The sequence below is a fragment of the Salmo salar genome, chromosome ssa01 (genome assembly GCF_905237065.1).
Source record: "Salmo salar chromosome ssa01, Ssal_v3.1, whole genome shotgun sequence".
NCBI lineage: Eukaryota > Metazoa > Chordata > Actinopteri > Salmoniformes > Salmonidae > Salmo > Salmo salar.
Genome location: NC_059442.1, coordinates 86,190,464 through 86,207,914, shown reverse-complemented (window position 1 = coordinate 86,207,914; position 17,451 = coordinate 86,190,464). Strand labels below are relative to the sequence as shown.

The following is a 17,451-nucleotide window of genomic DNA, read 5'->3' as shown; positions in this document are numbered from 1 at the left end:
CATTCCTTCACTCACTTCCTCTTTCTGTCTATCCCTCTACCTCTTTCTGTCTCTCACTCTACCTCTTTCTGTCTATCCCTCTGTACCTCTTTCTGTCTATCCCTCTACCTCTTTCTGTCTCTCACTCTCTACCTCTTTCTGTCTATCCCTCTACCTCTTTCTGTCTATCCCTCTACCTCTTTCTGTCTATCCCTCTCCACCTCTTTCTGTCTATCCCTCTACCTCTTTCTGTCTCTCACTCTCTACCTCTTTCTGTCTATCACTCTCTACCTCTTTCTGTCTATCACTCTCTACCTCTTTCTGTCTATCACTCTCTACCTCATTCTGTCTATTCCTCTACCTCTTTCTATCTATCCCTCTTTACCTCTTTCTGTCTATCCCTCTCTACCTCTTTCTGTCTATCCCTCTCTACCTCTTTCTGTCTATCACTCTTTCTCATTCTGTCTATTCCTCTACCTCTTTCTGTCTATCCCTCTTTACCTCTTTCTGTCTATCACTCTACCTCTTTCTGTCTATCCCTCTTTACCTCTTTCTGTCTATCACTCTACCTCTTTCTGTCTATCCCTCTCCATCTCTTTCTGTCTATCCCTCTATCTCTTTCTGTCTATCCCTCTATCTCTTTCCGTCTACCCCTCTATCTCTTTCTGTCTATCCCTCTCTACCTCTTTCTGTCTATCCCTCTCTACCTCTTTCTGTCTATCCCTCTCTACCTCTTTCTGTCTATCCCTCTACCTCATTCTGTCTATCCCTCTACCTCTTTCTGTCTATCCCTCTCTACCTCTTTCTGTCTATCACTCTACCTCTTTCTGTCTATCCCTCTACCTCTTTCTGTCTATCCCTCTCCACCTCTTTCTGTCTATCCCTCTCTACCTCTTTCTGTCTATCACTCTACCTCTTTCTGTCTATCCCTCTATCTCTTTCTGTCTATCCCTCTATCTCTTTCCGTCTACCCCTCTATCTCTTTCTGTCTATCCCTCTCTACCTCTTTCTGTCTATCCCTCTCTACCTCTTTCTGTCTATCCCTCTCTACCTCTTTCTGTCTATCCCTCTACCTCATTCTGTCTATCCCTCTACCTCTTTCTGTCTATCCCTCTCTACCTCTTTCTGTCTATCACTCTACCTCTTGCTGTCTATCTCTCTCTACTGCTTTCTGTCTATCCCTCTCTACCTCTTTCTGTCTATCCCTCTACCTCTTTCTGTCTATCCCTCTCTCCCTGTTCTCAGCTCTCTTCAGAGTGAGCTGCTTGGCCTACTCTGATATTCGGTCTCATCCTTCTCCACTCTCTCCCTCCTTTCCTCCCTCGCTCCCTTGCTCCATCTCTCCTTCTCTCCCTCTTTTCCTCCCTGCACAGACATGTTCATTCTTCATCTTTCTCCATCTTGCTCTCTTCTCTCCTCTCTCTTTCTCTCTTTCTACGTGTTCACTCAGACTCACTGTGCATTTTTAAATCGTCTCATCTCATCTCCTGTCTTCTCTTCTCTTCTCTCCTCTCCCATACTCTCCTCTTCCCCTCTCCCAGTAGTGACCCTGATATTTTGGTAAATACTGTACGTGAAAGCGAGCCTTAGGAGATTGACTGTGATGAATTACCTACACACTCAACTATCACACAGTTTAATAAATCACATTTGGATTGTATATTAACTTAACTCGGAAGCGACATTAACCGCTGGGGCAATAATAATGCTGATAAATCATGACTGTGTTCAAAATGGTACCTTATTCCCTATTTAGTGCACTGTGTAGGGAATATAAAGTCATTTGGGACACAGATATCGATAAATCATATTTGATAAGAAACAATACTGCTGCCATGTTGCCATATCCAGGTCTACATTGAGGGCCCAATGGAATGTTTCTGCATGTCATTTGACATTAAGCCAGTAACCGAAAGATTGCTGGTTCGAATACCCGAGCAGACAAGGTGAAAACCCTTAACCCTAATTTGCTCCAGGGGCGCTGTCCTACTATGGCTGGCCCTGTAAAACAACACATTTCATTGCACCCATCTGGTGTATGTGACATCTGGTGTACGGGCCCTAGTCATTAGTAATGGCCTATGTATAGTGCTATAAAGAAAATTGTCCTAAGGTTCTATAAAGAACCATTGATAAAAGGTTCTATACAGCACCAAAAAAGGGTTCCGCTATGGTTACAACCCTTTTTGGGGCTATATAGAACCCTTTTTTATGGTTCTTTATAGAACCTTTTTGGAGAATGGTTCTATAAAGAACCTTCTTCAATCTCAAAGGTTCGTTGTAGATTGTTTTGAAGAACCTTATAGTTTTTTTTTAATTCTAGTCAGCCAAATTATAGTTAAAATTCCAAAAGGTGTTATTATTGTGATAATTGAAAAGTTTAATCAGGTGTGCTCTTTTAGCATGTAAAATGACACCCTTAAAGCCAAGTTATGCTTGATCCGGAGGCAGGCATGAGCCTCTGGAGGCATGCAGAGGCCAAATCGAGCTCCATACCGCATGGATGTGCGCCTCCCAAATGTTGTACCAATGCGGAGGGCTCCGTATTGTTCCACATTGACATAATTGGTAGATGGTAGGTGGGCTGTAGGTCCTATATAAACACAAAAAATATCAGCCAACAGAGCACATGGGCATGTCTGTCTGTCTGTCTGCCTGTCTTTTCTGTCTGTCTATCTGTTTGTGTGTGTGCCTGTCTACCTGACAGCCTGCCTTCCTATGTCTGTCTGTCTGTCTGTCTGTCTGTCTGTCTGTCTGTCTGTCTGTCTGTCTGTCTGTCTGTCTGTCTGTCTGTCTGTCTGTCTGTCTGTCTGTCTGTCTGTCTGTCTGTCTGTCTGTCTGTCTGTCTGTCTGTCTGTCTGTCTGTCTGTCTGTCTGTCTGTCTGTTTGCATGATAACAATATTATCTCACTCTACAGCCTTACCTCACCCTCTCCTGCAGCCTTACCTCACCCTCTCCTGCAGCCTTACCTCACCCTCTCCTGCAGCCTTACCTCACTCTCTCCTGCAGCCTTACCTTACCCTCTCCTGCAGCCTTTCCTCACCCTCTCCTGCAGCCTTACCTCACTCTCTCCTGCAGCCTTACCACACCCTCTCCTGCAGCCTTACCTCACCCTCTCCTATCTCCCCTCCAAATCCCGTAGATAATGCCCAACTCAAACACACACAAGAAGTTATTGTCTCACTATGCAAGATACTGTTCATCCCAAATGGCACCCTTTGCCCTATATCCCTCAAATTCAAATCTAGACCTTTTTTTCTCTTCATTGTTCCCAAATAATCAGGGACTCATTTAGACCTGGGATACCAGGTTTGTGCAATTTATTATCAGGTAGAACAGAAAACCAGCAGCCGTCCGACTGTGTAGGGTAAGAGTTGAATACCCCTGCCCTATATAGTGCACTACTTTTCACCAGGGCCCATATAAATAGTGTGCTAGGGAACTCACAATAGAGGGGTAGTTTGGCCCAACATCATGGGGTAGATGAGGAGCACTTCAGCTTCCTGGATCTCCACCAATCATGGTCCACCGCGTGAATAAGGTCTATTGTGTTGCCTGTGATTGGTTCAATCCCTGTTGTGTTTCTGGAAAGGTTGCTCTACTTTTGCACCCTCGTGTCATCAACTTCTCCTTCTTATTTTCTTCCTGTTTTCTTCTGTCCATCCAGATCCTGTAGATAAGAAGGAATGAACAGCAGGAGGAGGGACAATCAACCAGCCAACTGTGAAGAAAGGAAGGGCCACCACATCAGTACCTGTGCCCGTATGCCCTCTTAAACTGGGGGACCGGAGGCACAAGAACGAGTCATTCACCATGACATAATTCATTCCCCTATTTTACATTACTTTTTAATTACTTTTTGAATCTTTATTATAATGAAATGATGTCATCTGTCATCAATGAAATCTATCATCAATCAATCTTTATTACAGAATCGGTCATTCATTAAATGATTCATCGATCAAATTTGAATATGGATGTAAAAAAAGAAACATGTGATAGAGGACTGTAACATATCAAACTGATGCGATACCTGGCAGTCTGTTAGATCTAACTACTACTACTACTCCTACTGCTGCTGCTGCTCCTGCTACTACTACTACTACTACTACTACTACTACTACTACTACTACTACTCCTGCTACTACTCCTATTCCTGCTCCTGCTACTACTACTACTACTCCTGCTACCACTCCTATTCCTGCTCCTGCTACTCCTGCTACCACTCCTACTGCTGCTGCTGCTCCTGCTACTACTACTACTACTACTCCTGCTACCACTCCTATTCCTGCTCCTGCTCCTGCTACTACTACTCCTGCTACCACTCCTACTGCTGCTGCTGCTCCTGCTACTACTACTACTACTACTACTCCTGCTACTACTCCTATTCCTGCTCCTGCTACTACTACTACTACTACTACTACTACTACTACTCCTACTCCTGCTACCACTCCTATTCCTGCTTCTGCTACTACTACTACAACTCCTACTCCTGCTACCACTCCTATTCCTGCTCCTGCTCCTGCTCCTGCTACTACTACTACTACTCATACTCCTATTCCTACTCCTACTACTCCTACTCCTACTACCCCTACTACTCCTACTCCTACTCCTACTCCTACTACTACAGTACTACTACTACTACTACTACTACTAGCCATTCCCATATTAGCCATATAGTGCCAGAGGAATAAACCTTCTTTCGGGAAAAGAGACTAACCTTCCATTCTAGAGGCATATATTGAGAATATTAATAATATCCGAAATATAATATCTCTGTTCCATTCCATCTAGAACATTGTGGGAGCGTTCCATCTAACCTTAAATTCCATCTAGAACATTGTGGGAGCGTTCCATCTAACCTTAAATTCCATCTAGAACATTGTGGGAGCATTCCATCTAACCTTAAATTCCATCTAGAACATTGTGGGAGCGTTCCATCTAACCTTAAATTCCATCTAGAGTCTAGAACATTGTGGGAGCGTTCCATCTAACCTTAAATTCCATCTAGAGTCTAGAACATTGTGGGAGCGTTCCATCTAACCTTAAATTCCATCTAGAGTCTAGAACATTGTGGGAGCGTTCCATCTAACCTTAAATTCCATCTAGAGTCTAGAACATTGTGGGAGCATGGGACTGTAAAAAAATCAGAACGCCACATTCACCAACCCAAAATAGCTGCACCAGCTCCAGTTTGCAGACGTTAACATTACAGGTTGGGGGTTCCGTATACCACCACCATCCTCTGTTTCTAACAAGCACCATAGAACCGACACAGCACCTTGTCTGTCTGTCTGTCTGTCTGTCTGTCTGTCTGTCTGTCTGTCTGTCTGTCTGTCTGTCTGTCTGTCTGTCTGTCTGTCTGTCTGTCTGTCTGTCTGTCTGTCTGTCTGTCTGTCTGTCTGTCTGTCTGTCACTAGCTTTGACAGTCTGACATTCAGCAGTGGAAAACAAGACGGAACATGACATCTTCCAGCATTTACTATGCTTCTGTTGATTGCTGCCTGTATGACTGACATGGTCTTTGAAAATATCTTTGACATAGAGGAGGCAGGAGCACATTGCAACATCATGGACTCACACAAACACACAGGAGTACATCACAGCATTATACCAAGTTCAGAGTGTCTGCCATATCTTCTTGTCACACATTTCTTGCTGTTGCAGCGCCCATAGCTAGTCATGATTAGGGTTGCAAAGGTAGGGTATATCACTGGAAACTTTCTACGTTTACCAGTAAACTACTAGAGTGTTGGTATCTTTCAAGGATTTTATGTAATCTATCACAAGACATCTAGTGGCCCTTTCTAGTGGCCATACTTTAGATTATTACAGATGTCTAATTATCTCTGGTCTTATCACATGTAAAATATTTGACATAATTAAATAAGGTGATTTAAAAAATATGGCAAAGCTGTAAAACATTATCCTAAATATAAACCACAAACTGATGAATACCATTGGTTTATAAATAAATAAATAAATTGACACACTGTCATTTTTTAAACTTTGTCTATATATATATGGTGTCAATGTTTTGGCGTTAAACTGGTGACAGCTGTGAAGAAAAGTGAATAGTTGGAAGAGTTGCAGAGTTAATTGAAAATAATGTCATTGTTGATTAGATGCTTTTTTCTTTAATTAGGCTTTTTTGTCTTGAACCATAGGGTCTATCTACTAGAAACTCATGGACAATATGGACACAGATATAACAATTAATACTATATATGAATATATATATACTTTTAATATATAAAAATATTATTAAAATTATTCAAGTATAAAGTACCAAAGTTACTATAAATTGCCACACATTTTCTGTTAATTACCAAAATTACTGAAGATTCTGATGACTTTGGTAAATTACCGGTAGCTTTGCAACCCTAGTCACGATGTCAGCTACTAATACCTTGACACACACACACACACACACACACACACACACACACACACACACACACACACACACACACACACACACACACACACACAGAGGCAGACACTTCAAAAGAATTTCATCTCCATCACTCAGCCCTAGCAGCTTTGCTTTCATCAGTGAGATAATGCTTGATCACGTCTGATGTTAACATACACACACACACAGAGAGAGAGAGAGACACACACACACATACACACACACACACACACACACAAGCTCTGACAATGTCTGATGTTCAGAGAGCAGCATCTGTAGCTGCAGACAAAGTCTGTGTCCCAAATGAAACCCCCTTCCCTATAAAGTGGAGTACTTTTCACTAGAGCCATATGAGCCCTGGTCAAAAGTAGTGCACTGTATAGGGAAGGGGGTGCCACTTGAGACATAGACAAGCTCATTAAAGAGCTCCTTATCAGCACCAACAAGCACTTTGAACTACAGGATGTCTGGTGTCTTTTAATCTTTCAACAGATTGATTATGGTTCCTTCCTCTGTCGTTTCGTTCCAATGCATGTCAGAATCGCTTAGAACTTCACAAACATTGGTTGTGTCCTGAATGGCACCGTATTCCTTAAATAGTTAACTCTATGGGCTCCGGTCAAAAGTAGTGCATTATATAGGGAATAGGGTGCCATTTGGGATGCAATCCTAAAACAGTCAGCCATTTTAATAGTCCTCTCTCTCTCTTTTCTCTTTTCTCTACTTATCGTCTTTTAACCAGTTTGTCAATAATTGTATCAAATGAGTTTGCCTTATTTCACATTGTCGAACGTCTTCTTCATTATCTGTTTCTAACAGATACTTGGGTGTATCGCTTGCAGATGATTTGTAATTTTGAGTATTTACCTACTGTAACGTGATGGCTGATATGTTTTGTTCTATTGATTCACTCTGTTACTCTCTGGGTTTCGGAAAATTGAGCGAAAAGCATTTAATTTTGTTTTCCGATGTTGTTATCAATTGTACATTCACAAATTATTCATTTTTAGTGGTTCCATGCTATACAGTACATCCAATGAATAACAGTAAAGTACAGTACTATGAAACTATAAATTACCATATGAATTGGAGTACAGTACTATTAAATGAAAATGATGCCTTCATAATTTGGTGTTTTGCTTTGCTTAACAATAATGAGATGAACTAATAAAGTTTAAAGGGGGATGGTCATGCCTCTTGTCTCTCCTTTCTGTTTCTGAGGAAAAGGGGATACCTAGTCAGTTGTACAACTGAATGCATTCAACTGAAATGTGTCTTCCGCATTTAACCCAACCCCTCTGAATCAGAGAGGTGCGGAGGGCTGCTTTAATCGACATCCACAGCGCCCGGGTTAACTGCCTTGCTCAGGGGCAGAACAACAGATTTTTACCTTGTCAGCTCAGGGATTCAATCTAGCATCCTGTTCGGTTACTGGCCCAATGCCCCTACCAGCCAGGCTACATGCCGAGGGGAGGAATACATGAGCAAAATTTGGGAGAAAGAGAATTAGGGTGCCCATTTGACAGTCCTGTATCCAGGCCGAGTAACCAGGCCGTGCTTCTAGCCTGGCTTGAGGGATAAAACACATGATTTCACAAGTGGAAAAGGTATTTCACATGTGAAATCATGTCAAACCATGTGTTTTTGGAAAATTTCACATGACGATATTTCACAGAACGTTTTACATGTGGATTTTCACATGATGATATTTCACATGATAAACATTTTCACATATATTTTCACAGGTGATGCCCTGCAAAGAAAAACGAGTCATTAGGATACACACAAACCGTGCTTTTAACGTACATGTTAGACACACAGTTACATTGTGTATGTTTATATATACAGTAATTATTATTCAACATGTCCACTCACCTGGGATTTGAACTCACAACTTTGTGGTTCACGGCATTCCTTTCTTCCTGCTACAGTACACCCCCATGTCTGAGTCAATAACTAAGTTTAAATGTCCTACATAAAGTAAATCTCAGCGTTTTTTAAAATAAACTCAAAAACGATGATATTATATCATAGTGATTCAGGAGTATCATTAAAACAGAATAGTATGGCCCACCGACATTAGACAGCTATACAGAAAACACTCACATTTCTGAAATAAGTCAATGAAATCAATGATGAGAGAATAGTCAGAATAACTGATAACTAAAATAGCATTCAGAGTGCACTCTTTTGCTAAGATGTGTAAAGGAGCGCTACAGACTTGTGGTGCAGCAGAAAGTTCAGCATACACCAAATCCACAGATTGTGAGTTGTAAATCCCATTTGGGGTCAGTACTAAGGGCTCTATCAGAATAGAGGGTGTTGGTAGTGGAACTTTGTTAGAGCTGTCAAATCTACAACAGAAATGACATAAATCCTCATTATTGCATTTCATAATTTTTCAGGTATAGCGTAATTATCGTTCTGAACTTCTAACTGGAGTTGAGCGGGTGTGGCTTTGTGACAATGATTGCAAGCGCAGCTGCTTACCGATTTGACGGCTCCAACAGTTCCACCTCTAACACCACCAAAACATCCACGACACTGGTGTCACCTATGATCTGATTGATTCTAGGCCTAAGTGATCATGTCAAATGTAATCATATTTTCATTGATTAAAGATTTTTACACTATTTTAGCTGAACAGCATACCACTTACTATAAAACCCCCATATCATTTAATTCCCTTACAAAATAAACGTGATTATTATTAACACTGTGATTATTATTTGCCCTTGCTGGTCATCTATGAACGTTTCAACATCTTGAAGAACAATCTGGCCTTAAAAGCCATGTACTCTTATAATCTCCACCCGGCACAGCCAGAAGAGGACTGGCCACCCCTCAGAGCCTGGTTCCTCTCTAGGTTTCTTCCTAGGTTCTGGCATTTCTAGGGAGTTTTTCCTAGCCACCGTGCTTCTACATCTGCATTGCTTGTTGTTTGTGGTTTTAGGCTGGGTTTCTGTATAGCACTTTGTGACATCTGCTGATGTAAAAAGGGCTTTATAAATAAATGGAATTGATTGATTGATGAGAAGTTTGCAGTTGAAATCGCTTTTCACATGTGAGATAGCTGTTTTCACATGTTGAGCTGAAATTTTCACACATAAAAAAAACAGACACATGAGGTCAGTTGTTCACATGTTATACATTTTGAGTTGACATGTTAACACTACTTCTTCACATGTGAGGCGAATAACATGTTTTTACCTCACGTGAATTGTGGATTCGGATGTGAAATTTGCAGTTTCACATGTGGAATAGCTTTTTCACTTGAAAATCTCCTGTAAGGGATTCTACAAAACAGAGCCCTATACTACGACTATAGTTTAAGTAGTTAGCGAGGTAACTTCGTTCAACTCTGAGTTCAACTTGGCATAACCCGTACCACGAAAGTGGCTCACCTTTTAGCCAGGTATATTTCTATGGCAAAGAATCCTTCAGAACTAACATGCTTCCGGGGCAGACAAACTAACGTCTTACTACATTTATCCTGAATGAAGTGTTTGAACCCTGAGTTGAGGACCAATTAAATCGGATTCTATCCCTCTCACAAAGACTGAGTCATCATCCACTTCATTTGTGTTTTTGTTTGTTAAAAAATAGTAATGTTAAAATACCTATCACATTACACATTTAGTAATGTGTAATGCACAGTAAAACTTTTGTATGACTTAATACAAGGATTTTATTGATGGGAGTGGGAAAAAAGGTGCTGGTTTTCTCAGGGGTCCCTAAAACATTAAACACCACGAATTACAATTTCATACTCATGTCATAACACTAGCTAGCTAGCTGGCAAATGTTAGCTAGTCAGCTAACTTGCTAAATAGTGATTTTCGTAAATTAACTTTATGACAAAAGAATATGCACCATCGTTTGTCTCTACATTAACTAACATATTCCTCTCAATTGTAAATGTTTTCTAGACTCGTTATGACGTTATAATTACTTACATTTCCTTCCACCATAATGTTTTGTGAGCCATCTTTGCTGAAGAAAGTCACCAGGGACTGGTGGCTCGCGTCAAATTCGTCATTGGAACCACTCGATATGATTGGTCATAAAAAAACCTTGGGACCCAAATTCATAATGAGTGCTCTAACTCCCCCTTGTGGTGGTCTGGAGCAATGAAGCAGTCACGCTGGGTACCTCTATGTCCCGCGGTGTAAGCTCGCTACTTTTAAAGGAGGAACCACTGTATGTATATTGATAAGCACACCAAAGACAGCATTAACGATAAGTAATCAAATAAAGACGGCACTTCTAAAAGCCTGTTTCACATAATAGAATTGGCAAGATAACTTTTCTTTCATTTTGATTTCGGTACAAATGAAAATGTTGCTCTGTAGATCCTGTACAGATGGTCATACTATCAAAACATATCAAGAAAATTGTATTTGTCACATGCGTCGTAAACAACAGGTGTAGACTAACAGTGAAATGCAGAGAGAAAAATGAGTAACAATAACTTGGCTATTGTATGTGCACGGGGTACCAGTACCGAGGAGATTTGCAGGGGTACGAGGTAATTGAGGTCGGTACAGTGCATTCTGAAAATATTCAGACTCCTTCACTTTTTCCACATTTTGTTACATTACAGCCTTATTCTAAAATTGATTAAATTAATTATTTTCCTCATCAATCTACACACAATATCCCATAATGACGGAGCAAAAACGTTTTTAGACATTTTTGCAATTTCATAATAAAAAAACATGATTTTGAAAGGCAGACACCTCTCCATATAAGGTCCCACAGTTGACAGTGCACGTCAGAGCAAAAACCAAGCCATGAGGTCGAAGGAATTGTGTCAAGGCACAGATCTGGGGAAGGGTACCAAAAAATGTCTGCAGCATTGAAGGTCCCCAAGAATACAGTGGCCTCCATCATTCTTAAATGGAAGAAATTTGGAACCACCAAGACTCTTCCTAGAGCTGGCCACCCGGCCAAATTGAGCAATCAGGGAAGAAGGGCCTAGGTTCAGGGAGGTGAGCAAGAACCAAATGGTCACTTTCACAGAGCTCCAGAGTTCTTCTGTGGAGATGGGAGAATCTTCCAGAAGGACAACCATCTCTGCAGCACTCCACCAATCAGGCCTTTATGGTAGAGTGGCCAGACGTAAAAGGCACATGACAACCCGCTTGGAGTTTGCCAAAAGGCACCCAAAGAACTCTCAGACCATGAGAAACAAGATTCTCTGATCTGATGAAACCAAGATTGAACTCTTTGGTCTGAATGCCAAGAGTCACGTCTGGAGGACACCTGGCACCAACCCTACAATGAAGCATGGTGGTGGCAGCATCACGCTGTGGGGATGTTTTTCAACGCAGGGACTGGGAGAGTAGTCAGGATAGAGGGATAAATGAATGGAGTAAAGTGCAGAGAGATCCTTGATGAAAACCTGCTCCAGAGAGATCCTGCTTCGGGACAATTCTCTGAATGTCTTTGAGTGGCCCAGCCAGAGCCCGGACTTGAACTCGATCAAACATCTCTGGAGAGACCTGAAAAAAGCTGTGCAGAGATGCTCCTCATCCAACCTGACAGAGCTTGAGAGGATCTGCCGAGAAGAATGGTAGAAACTCCCCAGATTCAGGTGTGCCAAGCTTGTAGCGTCATACCCAAGAAGACTTGATGCTGTATTCGCTGCCAAAGGTGCTTCCACAAAGTACTGAGTAAAGGTTCTGAATACTTATGTAAATGTGATATTTCTGTTGTTTATTCTTAATACACCTGAAAAAAAATCAAAAAAATGTTTTTTGCTGTATCATTATGGGGTGTTGTGTGTAGATTGATGAGGGGGAAAAAACATTGAATCTATTTTAGAATAATGCTTTAACGTAAAAAATGTGTCAAGAGGTCTGAATACTTTCTTAAGTACATGATTCAATATATGTTATTTCATAGTTTTGATGTCTTCCCAATTATTCTACATTGTAGAAAATAGAAAAAAATTAAGAAAAACGCTGGAATGAGTAGGTGTGTCCAAACTTTTGACTGGTACTGTATGTACATATAGGTAGGGATGAAGTGACTAGGCAACCGGATAGATAATTAACAGTAACAGCAGTGTACAGTATTTAATGAGTCAAAACAGTTAGTGCAAAAAGGGTCAATGCAGATAGTCCGGGTTACTAATGGTTAACTGTTTAACTAACTATTTAGCAGTCTTATGGCTTGGGGTTAGAATCTGTTCAGGGTCCTGTTGGTTCCAGACTTGGTGTAAATCAAATAAAATCAAAATGTATTTGTCACATGTGCCGAGTACAACAGGTGTAGACCTTACCATGAAATGCTTACTTACAAGCCCTTAACCAACAATGCAGTTCAAGAAAGAGTCAAAATTAACAAGATAAACTAAAGTAAAAAATTATAAAAAGTAATACAACAAATTGAACAATAACGAGGCTATATACAGGGGGTACCGGGACCGAGTCAATGTGCGGGGGTACAGGTTAGTCGAGGTAATTTGTACATGTAGGTAGGGGTAAAGTGACTATGCATAGATAATAAACAGCAAGTAGCAGCAGTGTAAAAACAAATGGGGGGGTCAATGTAAATAGTCTGGTGGCCATTTGATTAAAAGGCTGTTAAGGAGCCTTTTGGTCCTAGACTTGGCGCTCCGGTACCGCTTGCCATGCGGTAGCAGAGAGAACAGTCTATGACAGGCCTGGGCAACTCCAGTCCTCGAGGGCCTGATTGGTGTCACACTTTTTGCCCCAGAAAAGGTGTTGTCATGGCATATATGCTAATATATGCATCAGGACCGCTTCCCGTTCGGTGGCAGAGAGAACAGGCTGGAGTCTTTGACAATTTTTTTGGTCTTCCTCTAACAGTGCCTGGTATAGAGGTCCTGGATGGCAGGGAGCTCAGCCCGAGTGATGTCATTTTCCATACGCACTACCCTCTGTAGCGCCTTGCGGTCAGATGCAAAGCAGTTGCCATACCAAGCGATGCAGCCAGTCAAGATGGTGCAGCTGTAGAACTTTTTGAGGATATGAGGGCCCATTCCGAATCTTTTCAGCTTCCTGAGGGCGAAGAGGCGTTATCGTGCCCTCTTCACGTTGTCGTGCCCTCTTCAAGGAACTTGAAGCTCTCGACCTGCTCCACTAGAGCCCCGTCGATGTGGATGAGGGCGTGGTCAGCCCTCCATTTCCTGAAGTCCACGATCAGCTCCTTTGTCTTGCTGACGTTGAGGGAGAGGTTTAGTCCTGGCACCACACTACCAGGTCTCTGACCTCCTCCCTGTAGGCTGTCTCCACGTCGTCAGTGATCAGGTTTACCACCAGTGTGTCGTCTGCAAACTCAATGATGGTGTTGGAGTGATGGGCGGCCACACAGTCATGGGTGAACAGGGAGTACAGGGGGGAACTAAGCATTCACCCCTGAGGGACCCCTATGTTCAGGGTCAGCGTAGTGGCTGTGTTGTTGCCTACCCTCACCACCTAGGGGCAGCTGTGGATCTCATGGGGCGGTATGCGAATTGGAGTTGGCCCAGGGTGTCTGGGATGATGGTGTTGATGTGAGCCATGACCAGCCTTTCGAATAATTTCATGGCTACAGATGTGAGTGCTACAGGGCGATAGTCATTTAAACAGGTTACCTTGGCGTTCTTGGGCAAGGGACTATGGTGGTCTGCTTGAAACATGAAGGTATTACAGACTGGGCCAGGGAGAGGTTGAAATTGTCATTTTAAACACTTGCTGGCTGGTCAGCGCACGCGGTCTTGTGAACGTTAACCTGTTTAAAGGTCTTACTTACATCGGCTACAGAGAGCGTGATCACACAGTCAGAAACAACTGGTACTCTCATGCATTGTTCAGTGTTGCTAGCCTTCAAGCGAGAATAGAAGGTATTTAGCTCGTCTTGAAGGCTCGCGTCATTTGGTAGCTCGTGGCTGGGTCTCCATTTGTAATCTGTGATAGTTTGCAAGCCCTGCCACATCCGACAAGCATCAGAGCAAGTGTAATAGGACCTGATCTTGGTCCTGTATTGACAATTTGCCTGTTTGATGGATTTCTTATAAGTGTCTGGAGTAGTGTCCCACGCCTTGAAAGCGGCAGCTCTAGCCTTTAGCTCAGTGCAGATTTTGCCTGTAATCCATGGCTTCTGGTTGGGATATGTACGTGCGGTAACTGTGGGGACAACGTCGTCAATGCACTTATTAATGAAGCCGGTGCCATCGGATGAATCCCGGAACATATTCCAGTCTGTGCTAGCCAAACAGTCCTATAGCTTAGCATCCGCTTCATCGAACCACTTCCGTGTTGAGCACATCACTGGTACTTCCTGTTTGAGTTTTTGCTTGTAATTAGGAATCAGGAGGATAGACTTACGGTCAGATTTGCCAAATGGAGGACGAGGGAGAGATGTGTATGCTTCTCTGTGTGTGGAGTAAAGGTGATCTAGAGTTTTTTCTCCTCTAGTTGCACAGGTGACATGCTGGTAGAAATTAGGTAAAACAGATTGCAGTTTTCCTGCATTAAAGTCCTCGACCACAAGGAGCGCCGCATCTGGGTGAGCATTTTCTTGTCGAAAGTTGGTTGAAATGTTACTGACAGTCTGTAGAGCATCTACAGATGGACTAGCAAAAGAAAGTGTTACCTTACAAATGTGTTAACACCCTTTACAAGCACAAACGCCCAACTACAAAGTTATTTATGTTTAAGTTGAAAATAGCAGCAAATAACCTCGGACAACCTCATCAACCTCAACCGCATGGCATTTCCAGTGACACACACACACACACACACACACACACACACACACACACACACACACACACACACACACACACACACACACACACACACACACACACACACACACACACACGCACACGCACACACACACTCTCTCTCTCTCTGGCTGTACTGTAGTAATTACTGTGCTGATAACCTGTCCTCTGGGTCCTGGCTCTAGGCTGTGAGTTATGACTTTAGTAGTAAATGATTTGTGGCCTAAGTGCCTCTCCATCCACCAGTATAGCCTCATTTATACCTGGCGCTAACATGGGTCCTTTGTCCTTATCTTGTCCACATTCTGATTGTGCCCACATTCCCAGAAATGTGTCTACACATGGTATTAAAATGTGTCTACCATGTCAGCATTGTGACCAGACTTCCAGGTCCCTCCCGGTTTGCCAATTATTTGACAGCTATTCTTTCAAAATAATATTTCTTTCTTCATTTTAGGACACATATTTATTCCATAAGTCAGTAGTGCCACCTGTCAATGATTTTAGAAGGTGGGATAGTGATGATTTCGGTCAGGGATGCAACTTTGATTTCAGTCAGGGATGCAACTTTGATTGGGATGAGGGCCACAAAAAATCTGAATTCATCATGAGGGGTTGCTCGCGTACTCACATTCAGAAACATATTCTATTTTTATTTACAAAATGATTGACACCCCTGTTTTCAATACCTTTCAATAGCTCACCATGCGAGGATAACAGCACTGAGCCTTTTTCTAAAATAATGTATGAGTTGGAGAACACATTGGGAGGGATACGGAATCCTTCCTGTTCCTTGATATCCTTCATCAAACCAAAGGTTTTCAATGTGTTTATGTCTGGAGACTAACCATTTATTTGTGGATGTTGATGTGTGATTAGTGTTATTGTCTTGCTGGAAGATTGCAGCCAAGTTTCAGCCTCCTGACAGAGGCAACCAGGTTTTTGGCTAAAATGTCCTGGCATTTGGGTAAAGTTCATGATGCCATGGAGAAATGGTCTAAGATCCCTCCCAATGTGTTCAACTCATAAATTATTTTAGAAAAAGGCTCAGTGCTGTTATCCTCGCATGGTGAGCTATTGAAAGGTATTGAAAACAGGGGTGTCAATCATTTTGTAAATAACAATGGAATATGGATAGTCCTGAATGAATTGTGAATGATGATGAGTGAGAAAGTTACAGACGCACAAATAGCATATCCCCCAAAAAATGCTAACCTCCCCTGTTATTGTTATGGGTATGATTACAATGAGGGTCTTGAGGGTATGATATTTGTGCATCTAACTTTCTCACATAATCATTATTCACAATTCATTCAGGATTATCTGTAATCATGGTAGCATCCAGATTAATGTAGAAGTGTTTAGAAACATATGCTATTCTTATTTACAATAAAGTGACTCCAAATTACACAATACATTATTTACCATTCATTTTTATTGGGCACAACATAATCCAAAACACAACCAAAACAAACTGCAAATGCATCCAACAAGTTTGTAGAGTCATAAGCTTGGTGTAGTCATTGCGTGCCAGGAATATGGAAACAAATTCTAAACTTTTAACTAAATGATATGCACTGTAAGTGAATTTCTCTAAAATAAATGACACCTTCAAATGTGGGGACTAGATACATAAACGGCATTCATTTATAAACGGTAAAACAGATATGTATGAAAATACCCTCAAATAAAATGTGACATTCTGTACTGTTGCCGCATATAAAACATTTGATCTCAAATCTAAAATGCTGGAATATGGAGACAAATTAGTTTAAGTTTCCCTGTCCAAATAAATATGTACACTCTTAGAAAAAAAATATATTTGTGGAGAGATAGGATTCTACCAAGAACCATTTTGATCTGAAGAACCCTTTTTGGAAGACAAGGGTTCTTTCAAAGGCAAAGGGTTCTACCTAGAACAATACTTAGTAGAAGCACCTTCGGCAGTGATTACAGCTGGGTAAGTCTCTAAGAGTTTTCTACACCTGGATTGTGCAACATTTAGCCATTATTCTTTAAAAAATTCTTCAAGTTCTGTCAACTTGTTTGTTGATCATTGCCAGACAACCATTTTCAGGTCTTGTAGATTTAAGTCTAGACTTTAACTTGGCCACTCAGGAACATGTCTTCTTGGTAAGCAACTCCAGTGTAGATTTGGCCTTGTGTTAAAGGTTATTGTCCTGCTGAAAGGTGAATTAATCTCCCAGTGTCTGGTGGAAAGCAGACTGAACCTGGTTTTCCTGAAGGTGTTTAGCTCCATTCCATTTATTTTTATCCTAAAAAACTCCCCAGTCCTTAACGATTACAAGCATACCCATA

General features: G+C 41.6%; 1 protein-coding gene across 2 annotated transcripts in view; it reads left to right on the top strand.

Moving 5' to 3' along the window:
- macrod2 (mono-ADP ribosylhydrolase 2) overlaps positions 1-4,182 on the top strand; it is a 1,144,633-nt gene extending 1,140,451 nt beyond the window's left edge. Inside the window, exon 16 of one of the 2 annotated variants that reach the window (XM_014207733.2) lies at positions 3,648-4,182. In XM_014207733.2, coding sequence (XP_014063208.1) covers positions 3,648-3,670 — 23 coding nt within the window. In that variant the 3' untranslated portion in view covers positions 3,671-4,182. The remainder of the gene's footprint in view (positions 1-3,647) is intronic. The other variant, XM_014207725.2, reaches the window with a different exon arrangement.
- Positions 4,183-17,451: the final 13,269 nt, after the last annotated feature.